Source organism: Egretta garzetta, unplaced genomic scaffold (genome assembly GCF_000687185.1).
Source record: "Egretta garzetta isolate BGI_Z169 unplaced genomic scaffold, ASM68718v1 scaffold676, whole genome shotgun sequence".
Classification (NCBI taxonomy): Eukaryota; Metazoa; Chordata; class Aves; order Pelecaniformes; family Ardeidae; genus Egretta; species Egretta garzetta.
In genome coordinates, this window is record NW_009260059.1 from 312157 (window position 1) to 332138 (window position 19982).

At 40.2% G+C, this 19982-nt stretch overlaps 1 protein-coding gene across 1 annotated transcript in view; it reads right to left on the minus strand.

Moving 5' to 3' along the window:
• Positions 1-19260, minus strand: part of TBXT (T-box transcription factor T) — a 29052-nt gene extending 9792 nt beyond the window's left edge. The window contains exons 1-3 of the mRNA XM_009641062.1: positions 19231-19260; positions 18992-19170; positions 18078-18177 (exon numbers count right to left, since the gene is read on the minus strand). Coding sequence (XP_009639357.1) covers positions 18078-18177; positions 18992-19170; positions 19231-19260 — 309 coding nt within the window. The remainder of the gene's footprint in view (positions 1-18077; positions 18178-18991; positions 19171-19230) is intronic.
• Between the last annotated feature and the right edge of the window lie 722 nt (positions 19261-19982).

A 19982-nucleotide genomic window follows, 5' to 3' on the forward strand; every position in this document is an offset into this window, starting at 1 on the left:
CCACCCCGGCAATGAACGTGTGGAAGGCTGCAGAACCGGCCGGAACAGAAAGCGACAGGGCCTTTTGGGGCCGTTTCGGTGGAAAAAGGAACGGTTCCGAAGAGGAATAAATAAAAAAAATAGAGCCAGGCTAAACGTGTCTTCAGGCGATCCGAGTTTTAAAGACACTATTTAATTCTTCCGAATGGAGGCTTCGGGGAAGAGCGAATCCTTAATATGCACATACGTGTGCGCACAAGGAATGGGAAGCAGCCACAACCTCCTTGGCAGCCGACACTTATCGATACGGTCACTGCTTCTTGCATTGATCGCTCTGTTCAGGCAAAGGGAGGAGAGTTGAAGTTGAATTTAATTTGCTATACTGCATGTTTTACTTAATACTTAGCAAATGACTGCGCCACTCATCCCAGACAAATAATGTATGCGCTCCAATTTAGTTGGTCTTTCAAAAAGAAGTCTATCCAGGCTTAAATTCTTAAATAACCATAAAAAAAGTTTCCAGAAGTTATACAGAATCCTTGGAACTGGGAGGGCTGGGGCGGGGGGGTATAGGACAGGACACCCAAACCCTAAAGTTTTTCCTTGGCTTGGAATTCCTGCCGTCTTTATTTTATTTCCTTCTCCCTCTTTCTGATCTTAATTGCACTTTGGTTCTCAGGAGAGAGGACTCCCCACTTTCACAGCCTTTTCACCGGGAGCTGCAGTGCATGACAGTTTACAGCCAAAAAACTTCCTCCAGCCCAACGGCTATAAAGATTCCCGATTTATAGCAATACTTTCCTTCTCACATGGGGCGAGCAGCCGCCTCCAGCTGTTACCTGGGGTTCATAAGACTTGTCCATCATGCCTTCCCTTATTCCCCCAGGACAGCCAAATTCCCAGGCACCTTCCCAAAGGGAACAAGCCTGTGTCTGCTCCCGCAGCTCTCGGGCACCAGCTGCCCCCTGAGCAGCTTTAATCGCCTGGGTATGCCCATGCCAAGATAAGAGTGTGGTTAGGAATTGGGGGCATATGTTTAATTATCTTTCAACTTGCAGTTTGGGGACACACACACACAAAACTCACAGCACCCTTGGTGCTGGACCAGCACCCCTGCAGCCCCCACCTCCCGCCACCACCCCAAGCCTGGCTAGCACCCCCAGCACCCCGGGATGAAACCCACCTTTCAAAGGTCAAAACATCCCACCCCTGAAGAATAAACACCTACTTTCCCAGGACCTGCTTTCCCCCCATCCCCGCTTTATTATTAAATGAATACATTTAATAGGATCTATACGTAACAGAGATGTACATCTCTATCTCCACTCGTCAGCTGCTCTTTCCTGGACACTGGGGAGGAACACCCCACTAATTCTACTATTGAGGCATTGACTGAGGATGGAAGCGCCATTTTCATAAGAAGCTTCTGGATTTCGTTTTAATCTGGCATATCATTTTCCTTACAGGCAAGGTTTAAACAAGAAAAAGCCTAAAGATCGTTCTGGGAGAGCTCTTTATAAGAACTCGCCATTTTGTAATCCCAACGTACTAACATACACCTACAGGGGAAACGACAACCTGTGAAAACATACAGTGCTTTTACCCATTTTAGGCTCATACATTGTGAGCGTTAAGCCTCTGCAACAATTATGTTTCAGGTTTTCTACTTGTAGTATTTAAGAAATAGGACTGTTTTTCCTCCAAAGGTTCTAATGCACACCCATTTTGAAAAACATTTGCTTTTCAAGTAGACTGAACAGAGCACAACATGTTGATTTTGGTTTGTTTTGCTTTCCCCCTTTACCATTTGGGAGGGCAAGGCAAAGGCAGAGTGCCATCCTGCATTTTCTGAAGGTGGCAAAACTCCCGTTGACTTAGTCAGATCTTTGCTTGAGTACTGCTAAGTACCCTCTCCATCTCAAATGCTCAGATCCTGAGGTTTCCCTCATGAAAGTCAATGATCAAACTTCCCAGTGACTTCAGGCCTGCTGCACTAGACAGCACCAACTGGGGAAAAACAACAAAATAAACTGAAGCTCCCATGAAAACCCTTAAGGCAGAGTCTGGCTCAAAGATGGATGAAATCAGCAAACCTGAGAGCGGGGTACTTTGGATTCAGACTCAAAATTTTGAGCCAGAATATCCTTTTCAATATCTTAACGATATCGCTTAGAAGACTAGAGCTGTTTAAACCAAGTTGTCCTGGGTGAGCTAGTGGGAACAACATAGAAAAGAGCCATCCACCACTCTTAACGGGCCATTTCTTTAAAAACTGCAAGGAGGGACAGGCACAATGGACCACTGGGGCTGCAAAGAGAAGTAGTAGCATAATAGATACTGTTTACTGCTTTATCCTGGCCCAAAGGGTAATCTTAAAGAACCAACCAAACCAACAAAACAAAAAACCACACACACCAAAAACTTATTCGGCTTCAAACAGGGACCATAGGAGTCTGATGACAGAAAGTACTTGCCTCATCATAAACATCCTAGCAGGAGTCCTGTAGAGAAACCCTATCATAAACAACACCTTTTCTTATACTTCAACCCACACAGTTCTCAAAGGGCACTAACGTAAACGTGGCTTTTCTTGCTGAGATGTGTCCGGATGAGTTAAAATGTTAACGTTCAAGTCTCAAATACAGAAGTCCTCAGATTTTCTGACATTATCGTTAATAACCAAACCAACATACTTTTACTGGATATTCATCTTTGCCCTGAGCATTATCTCTCTTTATAAAAGTCTGCAGTGCCATCAAACAGGCCATTTTCCTTTTGCAGTTCTTTTAATATCAGTAAAAGATTTAAGGCAGTCAGGAATCCATAGTTTCTCCTTTCCTTCTTCTTTGAGCATTTCAGGGAGATTACTGTAAGGCTTAAGACAAACTGGGTTCATCACAGCTGCGTAATATTAACACCTGTAGAAAAAGACATACAAGTTCTAATTTGTAATTGCAGAATTTTTAAAAACAATTCAACTTCTTTTCCTTTTTTTTTTTTTCCTCCTCCTCCTTTACTGGTTTAACACTTTCCTTCCTCCTCCTCACTGCTTCACAGGAAAGGTAAATATACAGTGTTAATGAGTACTATTTTATGTTTTATAAATGAGTGTGACATTTTTAGTATTCACCTGGCAACTTGTGCCCCAATCTGGATTATCTCATGTTTTGGAATTAGCAATTGCCTCAAACGTGACCTCAAAGCTTACAGCCTCTTCTGAGCACTCTACTGCCAAGATTATTTCCTGATTTCTTGCCCTAGGGAACTCCCTCATCCAGAGGAAATAAAAGCCCTTGGACAGCTTTAGCAATGAGGGGCTACTGAAAGCAAGTTCTCTGCCTCTCATCAGCAAGGAAACTACCTGCTAGAAAACTCTTTTCTTCTTTACCTCATTTAAGTTAATCTCCACTGACTGATAGCAACAGTTTTGCATAACTCTGATGTTGTTTTGCATCACTCTGATGTTGTTTTGCATCATCGTGATGCAGCTGGCTCACAAGAAAGAACTGGAACTCAATCTAGGTATTATTTGAACTCACAGGTAGCATAATTTTACATCAACTGAGCCACTTTGTAGCCTCCCCCGCTGTCTCCTCCCTTACACTGCTCTGGACTTCTTTCCTCCAAGCTGTATGTGACATGCCTTTACGCTACATACCCAGCCCTTCATCTTACCCACACTTGCTCCACCAACAAGGACTCCTCCACATCTGATATAAATATTTTCATATTACTACTTTTAAGAAAGCGAAAAACTCCCGAACTGATCAAGTCACCTATTTTCCTGTAAATCTTTTTTCCCTTATGTACACAACAATGTGTGTTGCGCACCATCCTGGACAGGTCTGCTCAGGGGAAAATACGTGGTAGAAAGACCACACAGAGCAGAAGAACAGGACTGTGATGCCGACAACTTTAAATCTGGACAAGGAATAAATAAGCAAGGCAACATTCAGTAGGAAGTGGCAACTGCAGAGAGAAGAGAAACTACTGACATGATGGCTCCTTAAAGAAGCTCCTGTTGGTCTTCTCAGGGCGACAGTGGGCAACCTAATGCCAGCGTCTTCTTGGCATACAGGGCTCAGACCTGGAGAGCAGCTTTTGGGACATACAGACATGATTGTGGTCCTCTGTTTCATGACCAGGAGCGCAAAATGTTTTGCAGACTCCAACCTTTCTGCATTAAATGTACCCATCCGGCTCTGACAAACAGAAATGTTTCCTATAGTTTCCTATTTTGAATTCAGCAAAGGTTAATTGGGTCTTGGATGCTTTTTCCTGCCTTATGTCACCTAATGAGTTTAGCGGTGGAGAGGTGGCTAATGTAATGTACAGCGCCAGAGACTGGAAGCCAGGAGAGCTGATTCTGAGCTCCACTGACTCACAGTCTCACTTTCGGCAAGTCTTCAGGATCTCCATTTTGGTAAGCTGTCCTACTGCATAGTGACAATATTAGACAGAATTTTTTATTGGTAATATCCCATCCTTATTTTCTCTGGAAACATTTGTAATGATAGTAAGTATCTGATATGCTAATAATGCACAATGAAAAGTAATTACATGTCAAAACAAAAATTCACAATCTTTGTTCTCTGGCATTGCAAATCCAGTCTGATTCTCTAACGAGGGTGCATTTTTCCCGCTGGATGCTTTTGAACACTTGGCATTTTTACCAAACTTTTCATTTTAGTCCCACTTAGTTCTAGCATGCTGCAGACATTGGTTCATTTTGCACTTCCAATTTGTTTAAAAAAAAATCTGCATAGTAAAAAGGGACCATTTAAGCCTTATCTTTAGGTCTAGCAGTCCGTGCTGTCACTACCAAGTGCAGATACAACAGGGGTGATGAACGAGCAGCAAATGATGAATGTGTGGGGACCACATCATGTAATAACCACCAGTGCCTGCACCATGGGAGGCAGTGCCAGGAGTGCCCAGGAGACACTGCAGACACCCGAGCCTCTCTTTGAAATCTCTGCACATCAGACACGTTCCCAGGGCCAGAAAATATTTCTTGCCCTTGCTAAGAAAATGCCAGCTGTGACCTAGGACTAGTGGTCCATGTAGTGGGGTGTCCTGTCTAACAGTGGTTCATTGTTACATAGGAAGATGGGATCCTTCACCCCTGACTGTGAGGATTATTTTGTAATGTTTCCGGTCAGAAGGGCATTGCCTTTGTGGTTCTATTCACTCACTTAGTCCCCAAAGCACAAAGACTTACAGCTGTGTGTTTTAAAAGCCAGTTTAAATGTTTTTCTTAGCCACCTTGCATCTTATCCACCTTTATGCTAATTAAAATTGCTCTTTCCTATGAAAATACTTTCATGTCTAGCCCAGATCAGCAGATGTTCACTGTATTCCTGAGTTTTCAGACATATTCTTGCAGGTTGCTAGGAAAAATCACAACTCTCTTGCCTAGAAAATCTGTGCTATCTTTTCATGTTAAACACTGGTGGCCTCAATTAGCAGTTAACTAGTTCAAAACACTCTATAGAGGCACAATTTTGATAATGCAGTACACTAAGTCTCTGACTTCTGACACCGATTCCAACAGCCTAACATCAAATTCTCAGATAGGAACAACTGAATAGCAGTGGATCTAACTGGGACAGCTATTTCTTTTTCCTCCCTTGGACCTGAGAAAACTTCATCCCCAAGCTTCCTCTCATCATCTCATAAGAACTCGGACATTCCCCTGTACAGATATGATAATCAAAGAAGGTGAATGATTTATTTTAAGAAGTTAATGATAGAACCGCGGGATAATTCACCCAGATCTCTAGAAGACAGAATATGAATTGAGGGATACCCAACCTTAGTATTGCTAGGAGTTTAGTTGTACAAAATCTTTGTCCCCTGCTCGGCAAGTACAAACTTACAGTTTGGGATAGCTGGCTAGTCAATGTTGGGCTACACACTTGCACCAAGATAACTGTCTAGAGTATTCACAACAGTATTCTTGCTGTAGAAAATGCTGAACCTTCAAGCCTTGTCCTAAACTTTTCTTTAGAAACCTGTGTGCCTAATGTCTGTGGGGGAACAGAAAAAGAGATTGATCCCAGTCATGTCTATCTGCATAAGTACTTTTGATAGCTGCTAATTCAAGAGGTATTTTGTCATTTGTCCTTAATGTTGTTCCACACCACTCTATGAAAATTTTCTCCCAGTGAGCACTGGAAAATTTTGACCCGATTGCAGTGGTATTCCAGAGTATCACATTCAGTATCCTACATACGTAAGTAAAAAAACAATAGCCATCATATAAGAGGCACCAAGCATTTCAAATCTGAATTACATTTCTGTTCTTTCAGAGGTACTCTGGTACCCGAGAACTTCTCAAACCTGAAACCTGCTGATGCTGCCAGCTGCGCTCATTTAAGCCAGCAGGTTCCTCTCAGCCACTGACTTCCCACTTGCATCCTTGTTAACGTAATACATTAATGGTTTTGCAGGCACATTGCAAGCATTTATTTGCCACCTTCAGTTATTTTAAACAAGTTGTTAATCTTTAGCTGAATTAAAGCAAATCTCAACCATGTTATATTTATGGCTGGTTTATACTGGTAAAAAACCCACGAACACCACTAATTGAAGCCTTCTCCAATTCTATCCCTTAGACAGCTTGTTATTTGTGTTTAACATTGATGTTGCAAAAATTTTTTTTAAGAAACCAGAGGGAAAATTTCAATGTAGTCCAACTCTGTAATTTGAGGTGCATTTCACTTTCCTGAATCTTGTGGCAGATGCCATGTATCCCTAGGGATTCACTCCTGATCCAGATGTCAAGGACAGGCACAATCTGAGCAGCAGAAAAAGAACTGCTTTGCCTTCAAGGCACTTTCCTTTAGGAAAAAAAAAAACCCCACCAAAACCAAACCCTTCACTTCAAGTGCCAACTCATTGACAGCTTTGATAAAAATAGAATTTAATTCAAGACTTCATCTTTAGCAGATGTCTTGTCTCACACATTAAGTTGTGTACGCTTATAGTAAACATATTTCTATTCAAACAGCAACTGCTGTGGTGCACTGAAAAGTTTTCTCCTCATTTTACGTCTAGAAATACAAGATTACAGTGTGCAAAACTGAAACAGTATTAGGCTAAGAAGTTAGGTATACATTTCTGATTAAGAAATTAGAAATTCCACAAACTCATTTTATTAATGAGCTCTTATGCTAAAAAAGTTCTTAAACATCAGCTAGATTCTATAGATTTTACCTGGGAAAAATTTCTGTTTGAAAGCATAGAAAGTTTTTCCCTGAGTAATCCATACAAGAATAAAACTGAATGGAGTATGAACTCCTCCTTAATTCTTACAATTTTTGTTCTCAGAGCAACAACTGGAAACCAAACGTCTTGTATTTGCAAGACTGGGTAATGGCTTGTGCCCATTTCCTTTATTTATTTATATGTATTTTTTAAATTTTTCAGTTTTGCACTCTGAATAACAGTGAAGAAGAGGTGTAACATGGTGGAGTGTACACATTACAAGCCTTCCTTCCAGAAAAGAAAGGACTGAAATTAACCCAGTCTCCAAAATTCTTTCTCTGGTCCTGACTTTTCTTTAACAAACCTTGCTTTGCCACAGGGAGGCTTTGGCAAAGCATTTCTTTTGGGAAGGGGGGAGGAGAAGGAAAAGCAGGGGGAGGAACCTAAAAATCTCCACCTTTTGGCTGTCTCAAGTACTTGTCTGCCTGGAAGCTCAATATGATGCAATTAATGAACAGCAATCCTCCACCTTCAGCGCTTCCTTCCCTTTCTCGAGACAGATGTGCTGACAGCATGGCACCTTCTTTAAAGGAACTCAGTTTTATGGAAGCTGATCTCTCAGCAAGGCACGAGTGGCTACAAGCTTTTGGCTGCCCCCTGTATTTTCAAGCAAACCCACCATGTTTCATGCCAAACATCCAGAAACTATATCAGAGATGAAAACCATTTCTATGCAGGGTCCATCAAATGCCTCCTTTTATCCAGATCCCTTTCAAATATCCATGCATGCTAAAATTCCCTTTGCTGGTCTTGGAAAACACTCTTATAGGCAAAGGTATCTCACTTGCAAGCTTTTTTTTTTTTTTTTTATATGCTGCACACATTTAACTCTGCTTAGCTTCCATCCTATTCCTCCTAGACATATCTTCACATGCAATCTCAAACCAGTTGTCTCCCTCTATGCTTTTACATCTTACAAGATCTACACCACCCTCTTCTCACTTATATCCAAACTCAAGAAAGAAACCATCTCAAAACTCAACCCATCTGGGTGCCTAAAGTTAAACACCTAAATAAGTTACCTGTTAATCAGTGGTGCTAAATACCTACAGTTCCTACCAAAGTCAAGAACTTTTGAAAACTAGGATAATTCAGCCCCCACAACCTCCATTTCTCACCTGCCCCCAGACACAGAGAGGTATGCATATTCTCAGCCTTACTCACAAAACTAATTGTATCAGGCTCAATCACACTAAATAAAGCAATTGCAGAAATTAAGTTATGGAATTGGATTCACATGCCTAAATTTAGTCACAGAAGTTTGATAGATTTTTTTGGCTTATACATTAAAGAAAAAGAAAACAAGATGACAGAAGAAAACAACTAGATAGATACATGGAATCCCAGGCATTCTTCCAGGAGGAAGCACAGCTCCGGGAAGCCTTATGGATACCAACCAGATGTCAGGAGAGGTAGAAGTATGGCATAACTCCCTTCTGCAGGCTTCGTGCTTCACAGTGCCTAGCAAAAGCCATCTGAAGGATGCGTACAGAATAAAATCTTGCCCTTTAGTCTTTCCCAAAGACTTTAGCAAAACTTAATTTTCCTAATACTGCCAGTGTTCTGACTCAGAGAAAGATCAGAGGAAAACAATGATTCCCCTGTATATGTGAAGTATCTGTGGGCATAATTTTTTTGTCTGTCCCTGTAAAAATTTAGATTAAGCTTCAATGGTAATTCAAAACAACATCCACATTTTTAAAATATTTTTTAAGAAAAAGACAAAAATTTCTATAAATTGTCTCAGAGTTAACAAAGCAACATGAACATCTGCCCAAAACAAATTATTTATAGTGTATATGTCTTTTCTTGAATTAGTATTGAACTTTGGAAAATGAAGTTTCAACGGCTTTAGACCAACTAATACATCATTTGAACAGAAATACTGAACAGTAACTGAATAGTAACAGTAAAGGGTAGGAGGGTGTTTTCAATGGATATATTTGAGATGCCTCCGTTGAGAAATGTTGACACTAAAGCCCAGGTATTTCTAATTGGTTTTACTACAATGTTCTGTTACTGCTTCCAATTAGAAATCCTGAAGTGGATGCAAAGGCACTGTCTTCCCTTCCACTTGTAGCTGAAGAGTTTTGTGCATAGCACTGGAGCAATTCCTTCTGTTGCTGAAAGTCATGGTGAAAATCTCCTTCGAGAGGACGAACCCATGGAAACCTCAGGAAGGGAAAGCAATTGCCCATTTCATAGCTGTTTCGAAATTATTTTCTTCACTTTACATGAATTAAAAGCTCTAAAAGACTTTGTAAGAAAAGGAGATTCTTTCTACAGATTGCTGGAAGCTGCACTTCTCATGGAGAATAGGCTGAAGGTCTTGCAGAAGTATGCTGTTCTGGAAAGGGATGCTGACTTAGCAGTACACTTTAAAGTACACTAATCACACTTCACATATTGAAAAAAAATCACTTTTTCAGTACTTCTTCTGCCTTTTTCAATCCACTGGTCATAAAGAGAGAGGGGGCAGGGGGGAGAAGAAGAAAAGATATAGAATCCTATTTTGGGAATGCTTTCATCCTCAAGAAATGTGAGAGTAGATGGCTTAAGTCTTGCCTCAAGAACAGCTACTGTCATTCACAAGTATTTCTCTTGTCAAAGGTGTCTGGATTAAAGACTATAGTCTTTGCTATAACTTTTTATATATAATAAAACCAAAACATTTTTATTTTTTGAGCTGTCTTTACTTAAGACTTCAGGTTCACTCGCAGTGATCATCACTCCAGTTAAAACTTGGAGACTGAGTCAATTCCCATCACCATGCACCAGCAGCCAGCCAGCTATATGACTGCAGTACAGAGGAATAAAATGGGGTCTTTTTCTTCTCATTGATCCTCTGCCTGGCTTTATGCATACACTCTGTTAGTCTAAGGAAAGAAGTACGTGAATATTAAGGTCTACTCCTTTGCTTAGACTTCATTTTAACACACAACACTTCATGATTTGCAGATTTAAATTAGACTCCCCATAGTTTTCTATCCAACCATAAATTAATAAATAAACTATGGTTTGGGTTGGGTTTTTTTTTTTTGTTTTAACTCGAGTTAGCTTTTAGGTAAGGCTTTCCTCTCCTTTAAAATTCACTGTGAATGATTACTACGGTACTCATAATTTCCAAGTCATTTTACAGGACCAAAATGGTGGTGAATGTGACAAATCTAGAGACATCAACATACCATGTCCTGGTTTGCACCGTAGCATTACATTTCTTACTCTCCATCCTTGACTTCTAATCATTGTCTTATAGTTGGTAAATATTAATTTTCATACATTTAGAACAGTGAAATAATTTGTGAGAATTTTTTAAATAGCCTACCTTGGTTTTTTTACCTGTTGATTCTTGACAGTCACATATTTTTATTTTCAGTAACACCTTGGACCGAGGCAAATCTGGAGTATCAAGGTTTGCTGCCTGGCAGGGCTTCTTGAGGATGAGGATGATATGTAGAAGTTCAATATATGCTTGCAGGAGTGCAGAAGTCAGTCATACATTTGTAAGGAGAATAGGGGTTTGGCTTCAATAACATTATTAGTTAAATATAACAGTTACTACCCTAATAGCAGTTAACACCCAGATTTAGAAACCCTTCTGCACAAAACTAAATCATATATATGCCAGATAAATATTGTGTGTGTATATGTAAAAAAAATACACAAAATATATCTATATATAATGATATCTCACATACAGTGAGACATAACTCCTTAGTTAACACAGTTGCTCTGGTTTATGCTAGTTGCAGTACAGTAAATCAACCTGTCCTTTTGCAAGCAGACTGGTATTAACTATTTATGCAGATGTTCCTTAAGCATAAAAGCACACAGCAGTATCTCACAAACTATGTTATCAGTCGACATGTTCAACACCCAAGCCGTGTAACACGCTATTGTGAGTAGGTGACGTTACAAGTCCTCTCAGGGGAAGATTCTCAACCTGTGGTCATGAATAATTCTCAACCTGCGGTCATGACTGTTGTTATACTTGCCTCTTCAGGGAAGATCTGCCAAAAAAGGTGAAAAAGGTAAGTATTCTCCAAAAGTTTAGCTAACAGAGTGTACCGTTGCCCTTTGTTTTTCATGTGTTCTTTTTTTAAATTCTAGCAACGGGCATTAGTAAAATCTCTCAAGCAGCGGTCTACGGAAGCTCTCTATGAACCAGTTGCATCTAGTAATGAGGTAAATCAAATATATATATACATATACGTTCAGACACAGCAGGACTATAAGCGAACAGTTTGCCAGCTGCAGTAAGGATCCTTTCTGGTCAGCAGCACTGTGTTAGAAAATTAATGTCTAAAACAGTCCCACGGGATTTCCAGTTATTTAAGCATCTTAGAAGAAGGATGCTAAGATTCAAATACCCAAGGTTTGAAGACTGCAGTGGTAATGACAAAGCAGGGATTGATTTGAGAGAGAGTACATACCACTGATAAGAGTTGTAAGAATTACAATATTTCAAAAATCACCCCAAATATGTACACTTTGTTTTCTTTGTGGCACTTAACAGAGGTTGGCAATTTCTATGTGTTTTGTTTTGGAACATGGTTTGAAACAATGATTTGGGTTTGGCACTTACTGATACACCAGCAAATAAGAAGCTGTTGAAAACATCAGAGTCTTGAAGACAGGATTGATCCTTGAGGTATTTTCTTGGCCTTTACACTACCTGCTTTCTCCTTACATTTTAAATTACTTTTAATTGTGTGCAGATGATAAAAATATGCCTTTATTTGACTCTACTTAACCTACAATTGACAGTCCAACAAAATCTTTTTACATTTGAACAACTGCTTAGCAGGAAATCAGCCCAGCAATGACTTGAAAAACCCTAACTCCTTCTTTAGGTCTTCTTTGCTTTGGGAAGTTCTCCCTAAAATCCCTCAGCTCTTTCCCAAGCTCCTAATTATGTATTTCTTCTTTAATAGGCTAAAACAACTGCTAGACTTGGCACAGCCTAGATCTGAGGAAGGGGGTTCCAGTACCTCCCAGGGAAAAACTGCCCAGAAATTCAATTTCTGTCTTATATGCAGGAAGGAAGCCCCTTTTGGGACACAGTCCAAACCACAGTTCAGCTGGAGTGAATGATTTTAGGTTGCCCCTGTAATAAAAACTCTTAAGCTCCTATTGCAGCCTAATGGGACTACTGGTGTGCATTCACACAGTCCTACTGAAATGCCCTCCTCCTTAAATGGATTATTCAGAAACCAAAGTCTGCACTGGTTTTGGCTTCTGAATAACTTTAGATACAATGCCAGAGTCCAAATGTAGCTCCTGAACGGCTTCAGGATGGCAGGGTAACTGATGATCACTAGGACTTGCTTAATATTGCAAGGGCAGAGGAATCAGAAGATGAAGATCTGGTTATCTAGTCAGGTTTCTTTGCAATGCGAGGCCTCCTCCTGTTACGCTGGTGTACTGTAAACGGCTAGGGAATTGCCAGCAAGGATGACAGCATTTTGTCACAGTTGTGATTAAGAGACTGAATCCTTAGGGCCCCTTTAAATTGCCTCTCCTGTTGTCCTAATTCAACCAGAATTTCATTGGTTTCAATGCGTGGGAGGAGGATTCAGGTGGAAATACTAGCAAATTTCTCTTCTGTCCCAGAGAGGTGCGCAAACAGCAGAAGTTAACTTCTCAAGAAATTATTTTACTGCCTATTAGTGTCTGCCAGTTTTCATAGGTTCATCAGGACGCATGAGAATTCCCCTATAAAGTAATTGATGTACTGTGCTGCAGAGCAACGCTTGACTCTTCTGATCTTTGATATCAGGGATAATGAATTTGTAGGCACCTTCAGCTTCCTCAGCATTGCCATGCAACCTAAGTGGACAACTGGACTGGCCTGACCGCTGCTTCTTCCATTTACTCGGTGGTAAGTTACACATTGCGATTACCTAAAGCATAAACTGGAAGCAGCCAGAATTTTTAAAACTGTTAGAAGGAACCTGATTAGAAAGCAAAGGTGCTTCATTTGCAATCATACCTGTCTCAAATAAGGTGAATAGGCAAGAGAGACATAGCACTTTATAAACATTTTTCTTGGTTGCTTAAACTTGGTTTGGCAGTTATTCTCGTAATCATAATGTGATGATGACAGCTGGTTTTTATGGTTTTAATGAAAAATTTGGGATACGTCCTTCCAAAGCTGGGAAAATGATAGTTGTGCTTTCTCTCCCTCTTTAAAGAGACCGTACTTCTCTTATCCAGACCACCACCACACGAGGAGGCTGATGCTATGCACCTGAGGCCTTTCTGTACTCTAGTACAGAAGGCTAGTTCCTTGCTAAACATCCTTACATGGATTTGAAAATAACCTCATTATTTCTATGGCTAAGAGCTTTCTGAAAACATTATGAGGCAACTTCAGCCCAAATCAACTGTTCAGCTTAATTTCTCTTGGTTTCCCTTCACAGGTATAAATGGGCTTCTAATAACATTGTCGAATGTGTTATGAAGGGAAGTCCTTAATTCTGTACAAACGACTTAATCAGCAACCTGTCATAACTTCATGCAAGTTGCACGCAGTCTTCCCTGGTGTTTGTATATCTCCTTCTGAAGGAAAACACGGATGTGTTTTAAGATAGGATTTTCCTGAGGCAAATGATGGCTCCTTCTTTTCTCTGCTATCTTCTTGTCTGCTGTCAATGGGACTTCAAATGTTCCAGGCTTCCCCCCTGAGAAAGAGTAAAAAGAAAAAAAAGGGAAAAAAAAAAAAGGGAGCTGGGCTCCTGCTGTACATCTCCAGAGGCTGTGGGAACAAAGAGCCAGAAGCGCTGGGAGGGAGGATGGAAAACCAGCGGGAACAGGCAGGAGATGGGCAAGGCGGTGGGGGAAGGGGTAGTGGGGGGAATGGGAGCAGAAAGGAGCCCGATCTGGTAAGCTGAGGAGAAGCCCAGTAGGAGAAACTGCTTTGTTCAGAGGGGAGAACAAAGGGGAAGGGGAAGGCGAGAAGATGAAGCAGCATAGCTGTCGGGTTAGAAGAAATTCGGTATTCCTGTCCACTCTCTGCACCCACGAAGGGGCAAAGCTAAACACACAGAGAAATGTGCTGCTTTTGCTCTGGTTGTGACAATTAACATTATCTCTCTTCCCGCCCCGCCCCCCCACCCCCCCCCAATCTTCTTTTGGCCCTTAATTCATTTTGGACAAAAACAATTAGATGTGGAAATGTAAAGCTGAAAATCTAATATGGCAAGGCTACAGATATTGACTTCGTTGATCTTGACACATTGATCTAAACGGATATATTTTTAGCAGCTCAGAAGTGCTGGTTTCTCTCAGACAGGGTTGACTGCTGCAAAGAAAACTAACCTGACCCACGGGAATGTTGAGTTTCCTCTAAATCTAAAACTTAAATTTGCGATGTATCCTCCTCCACTTCTCCTGGGGTACAAGAGATTTAGCAGGAAGAAATTGGCGTTAATGTCAAAGCTTTTGTGCTGTTTGTATATGTAACTGCTTTGTTTTAAGTTAAAAACTCCTTGGTGGAAACTATTTATTTGTGGAAAACAGAAACGCCAAATCTTCCTGGGAATTTAATATATATCTTCAGTCATCAAGCAAGACCATCTAACATATCAAAACCAAAGCAATGCTTACCTTTTCTAAGTAATATCACTCCTTTACTGCAGGACTGAATGTTTTCCTCCTAGCAGTAGTACAGCAGAGTAGTCAGCATTTCAATGTAATCTGCACTACAATGCCCTATGTTAATGCAGACAGATACTTCAAAAACAGAACAACATGTTAATGGTCCCTCCCATATAACTCTTGGGCCTAACAATTAGTAGCCACTTTTATTAGCAGTTAAGTGCAGAAATATACCATTTAAAAATCTTACAACCTTTGTTCTGGATTTTAGGTGACTTCAACAAAATTCGTCTTTACTAATCCCTTTTGTAAGCTTGCATGTCTGTCGTAAATAGTATTTTTACCCCGTAGCTTGTTGCCTGGAGTAAAACCAGGACACCTTGTTTTGCTAAAAGTGTTGGTTTCTTTTTAAAATTTATTTTACAATATGAGTAAAGGCTGGCAAACTTTATTACTGGTCATGGTTTAATTTTTTTTTTTCCCCACTTCTTTATCTGCTATACCTGGAACTCTGAAATTTGTTGTTGGATTGGCGTGAATGAGGTTAAACTCTGAATTTTCACTTATGAAATTGGATTACATCAAGCATCAATTTATTGATCAGCCCTGAAAAATGGCTCAAAAGAGAGCACTATCAACTTTGTGAATGTGAATTGTGTATGGGAACAGCCAGGCTCTGGCCAGTCCCGTTTTTGTCCTTTTGTAAAGTGTCATCGCTGGCTTCATTTTCCACACATTTCCCATTTCAGTTGCTTCTGTTTTAAGACACGTTGGTTGTGTCCTGTGCAAGGTATGCAAAGCCAGCAGCCGTTTCTGGAAGTAAGAAGTGAATTTATTACCAGGATTCCTTTTCCTGCAGTGACGTTTACACTGCTCTTACACATGCATCCCTAGCCCTGCTAGTACCTACAGTGTTCAAGCCTTAAACCCCGTCTCTTCTGCATGGCTGCAGCGTGATAAATATCCTCCAAAGGCTTGCTTACTTAGCAGTGGCCACTAATACACGGCCTTGTCATACCTGCTGCAGGGCTTTTCTTCCAACGACTGGGGGGGAGTTGCTGGAGCTTTGGCTTCATCCATGTTTAAACGAACTGAGTTGGCCAGCCAGTTCTCAGCGGTCAGGAGGGCAGCTTACGTACCTGGCTAAATTTGCCTTGCAATTTCCAGCCTGTGACAGGAAAACTGATTTGCCCATCCATGTCATGTTCTAAAGAGCGAGGGAACCAATTTTTACATATATAAAAATTTGGGGGGGTGGGTTATTTACACACAATGTTCTGGGGTTTACATATGTCCTTCTCCATCATAAATGATTAAGTTTTTAATTTTGTTTAAACTCCTAGCTCTCAGTGAATATTTCTAGTTTAAAATAGTTGGTGATCCATCTGGGAGAGGTTTTTTTCTTCTCCACTGACCTTTTTTGATTCTTTTAAGTGTTCTCATCTCTCCCATCGCAAGACTTGTGTTCTCCCATACAGCTGAGAGTCTTGTCTCTGCTCCGGGAATCTGTGGTCAGTTTACTTCTATAAGCGGTTACTGAGAGAGTGTAAGACAGCCCACTCATATGTGAGGTACAAAGTCTTTCATCAAATGAAACTGAAAACCGTTTTTGTCTATAAACCAAGAATATAAACAAGACTTTTGAATACGCTTATTATACTGTTTCCTGGGAAGCTTAATTTATTATTTCATATTCAGTTTTGTTGCTTGTACGTACTGGTACATGGAAGGTCTTACACTGGAAAACATTTTCTTCCAACTTAGATGTAGCACAAAATTAAAAAAAAAAGAATTAAAAATTGCTGCTGTTGTGATTTTCAGTACTCTAAGTGTATTAGCTCAAATGGAGAAATTCATGTTTCATGGGGGTTGGACTAGATGACCTCTAGGGGTCCCTTCCAACCCAAAACATTCTATGATTCTATACCAATATAAGCTTTCTGTTGCAGTAATACCAACCATTCTGAAAATTACTTTGCAGATTTGTTACAGCAGGGAAAGATAAAAGAGCAGCAAAAATTCTGTAGCTTTCTGAGAAATTCTAAAAAGACAATATCTAGCTTCTACATTTTAGTCATTCTTTTCCAGTTTAGGAGCTTTCTTCTTTATCTGCATAATTGGTCCAATGAGTAAGCCTTGATTTAGCTTCTTAAAGTCAAAACCCCCAAATAAATTCACCATTGTATTAAAGAATTAAGCCGTGTACCTGAATAGTATCAGTCCTAAACAAGAGACTTATCATCATTGTAGTTATATTAGCTTCTTAAAAAATACATCAGTATTTTGCTGCTTACTTAAACTGGGAGAAAAATGCAGTATTTGCAAAAGTACGCATTTTCACAGAACATATATAATTTGAACTGGAAAAATCTATTTAAAAAAATAATCTGGTTTTAAGTCAAATCTGTTTGACTACTGTTTGTTAAACCAGTCTAAATGTTTGGATCCAAGTACAATGCCTGCCTGCCTTTGAGCCAGATTCCACACAAGGATGGTGGCTTATTTCCACATGGGCTCCCTTGATTGGACTACATATCCTACATTTACGTCCGACGCGAGGAGGTCTCCCCTCTGGTACTGCTCGGGAGGTTTCATGAGTGAGTGCAGCAGAGGAGGCTGGTTTGGTGCGGGAGCCTGGCAGGGGCAGTCTCTGCTTCTCTCTTCACATGAGTAACAGCCCCCAAGAGTCAGAAGGACATAGGAAGAACACAGGTTAACACTGAGTTGACGCAGAGCACTTGGTGTCGTTGCAACAAGCCAAAATAACACACTCTGTGCCAAGAACATTGGTGTTTTAGTTGAGAGAGTTGTTTGGGTTTTCAAGTCAAAACACAGCTTTCCTATTGCCAGAATGAGTCTTGAGATTTCTTCTTTGGGGGGAGATGACACACCAAAATATTTTACTTTTTCTGTTCAGGAAGAAGAAAATGTTTCAAAATTCATGCATTCTCATTTTTTGTCAGATCTAATTCTAACCAGATCCCTAAAACCTGTACTTTTAAAGTTCCTAATGCTATCTTTTAGGGAAAAGGCATTAATGCCAATATGTGTATGCCTATACATGGACAGGAGAGTTGGCACCTCTCTGTGTTGCTGAGTTCAGACCTGAGTGCAAAGTCAAACCCAAATCTCTCCTCAGTTGATTAGAAATTGGACAAAGCCTCCAAACTTGGTACAACAGACTTATGGGACTGAACATGATGATACAGAATAAATGAGGACCAACATACCAGCACTGGATGCTTCAGAGCCACCTCTTGAAGAGTCGGAGGTACGGGGTTTGTTTCTTGTGGGGCTAAAGCACTGGCACTGGACTTCCGATGCTCTGGACTGCAAGATACATCAAAAACTCCTCTGAAACGGCTTACTATAGATAATTCATTTAATAGCCCTAATTTAAATGTCTACAGCATAGTGTTATGTTTGTAAAATAATTATGTTAGATATAAATTTTCTATTATAATAAATTAATTTCTGTCTCTTCATTTATTTAGAACATCTCTTCTTTCGTAGTACAATATCGAACCTTCTCCGCCTCAACTGAAAATAAATTATTAGCAAAAAAGTCACTCCAGAACACATAAGCAAATTTACCTAAAAATGAGCTGTGAAAATTGTATTGGCATGCATTTTTGCATTCAAGGAAACTCAAAATCAGTTTCTTTTAAGGGTACCAAAGTTGGCACAAATGGCACAAATCTGTGGAAGGTAAATATGTGCCTTGCTCTGTTTGAAGAAATCTGGCTTCAAAATAACAAAGTTATAGACTTTTGAAAACATGCATCCTGATTTGCACAGCAGGTTTTTCTTAACATCAGAAGCAAACACCAGGATGTGATGTTCTGAATATTCCCTTTCAGTATATTTGAAAGCTCACACCTACTTGTATTTGAATGTGTGATTACTTTAAGAACTGCATTGTTCTGAATCACAGTTACAAAAGGAAAAAGGCGTTGGAGACCGTATTGTTTATTATACATCAGGTTTCTGCTTTCAGTCAGAGAACGAGAGAATATAGGCATTTTACTCACAGGAACTACTGTTATTCCTGTTGAAACAAACTCTAGATAGGGCTTCCTGCAAGAACGGCTGTGATCTAGGAAATATGCTGCTTCAGATCACTATGCGGAGAAAATACACTCACGTTTCTGTGACTCCGTTATCTTTGTTTCTCAATTCATCACAAACTTTGCATGCTTTGGGAGATCTCTTGCGGTGCGGTCCCTGCCGCTTCTTTCTGGCCCCAACTGGAAATGTGTTTTCCTCCATCTCTTTCTCAGTGGCACCTGGTGATTTACGTTCTCTTGGAAATAAATAATTCACCTTGGGAAGGGAGAAACACAAAATTGTTTTGAGCAATGAAAAGCAACCCTGCACCCTTACAGCGGAATACTGCACGCCGCTAAAAGGCATCGAATATGGTAACAAGCAACAGCATGCTCAGAACTGAGTGCATCTGTACCTCAAGCTTTGGATAACATCTGTTAGTTACTAGAGCTATTCACAACCTTCGAGCCTCGAGAATAGTTTTAGACCACATTTTGGAATGAGTAAGAAAGTATATTTCTGTCAGTTAGTGTGGTGGGTGAGGTTCATGGCTAACTCAGATCTGAGTTAGCCAGCCCTGAGTCCTCGTGAGTGGCAGAGGGGGGGAGAGGCGAGCTAGGCGGAAGGTTAGGCGTTTAAAGTAGGTGCTTAAAAGTAGGTAAGATAAATGCTGTCAAAATTCACCACTGTTTTATGTGGGTTTGCTCTAGCAGAGTAACACTTATAATTAATACCTCTACACACCCTGCTTGTGAAGTACACGGTGTAAAGAAGTAATTGGAGGAATCAGGCAAGAGGAGCCTGTGAAAAAAGAGTGTTTAAATGCTTTGTTTCCCAAGAGCCATACACCCTTGAATTCAGTAAGAATGTCCCACCATCTGAGACTGCTATAACCTATGCATGGGTTTTGCTGGTTTTGGTACTTTTCAGTAAACTATTAGCCAAATGAAGGAAATATTTATTACTTAATTTTATTTTGTTTGAAATAATGGTTCTTAGTTTAGTCGAATGTCTGTTGTTCATATATCAAAATATCAGAAATCAATTTCAAACAAAATGTGTCTTCATTCTCAGAGTTTCCCTTTGGT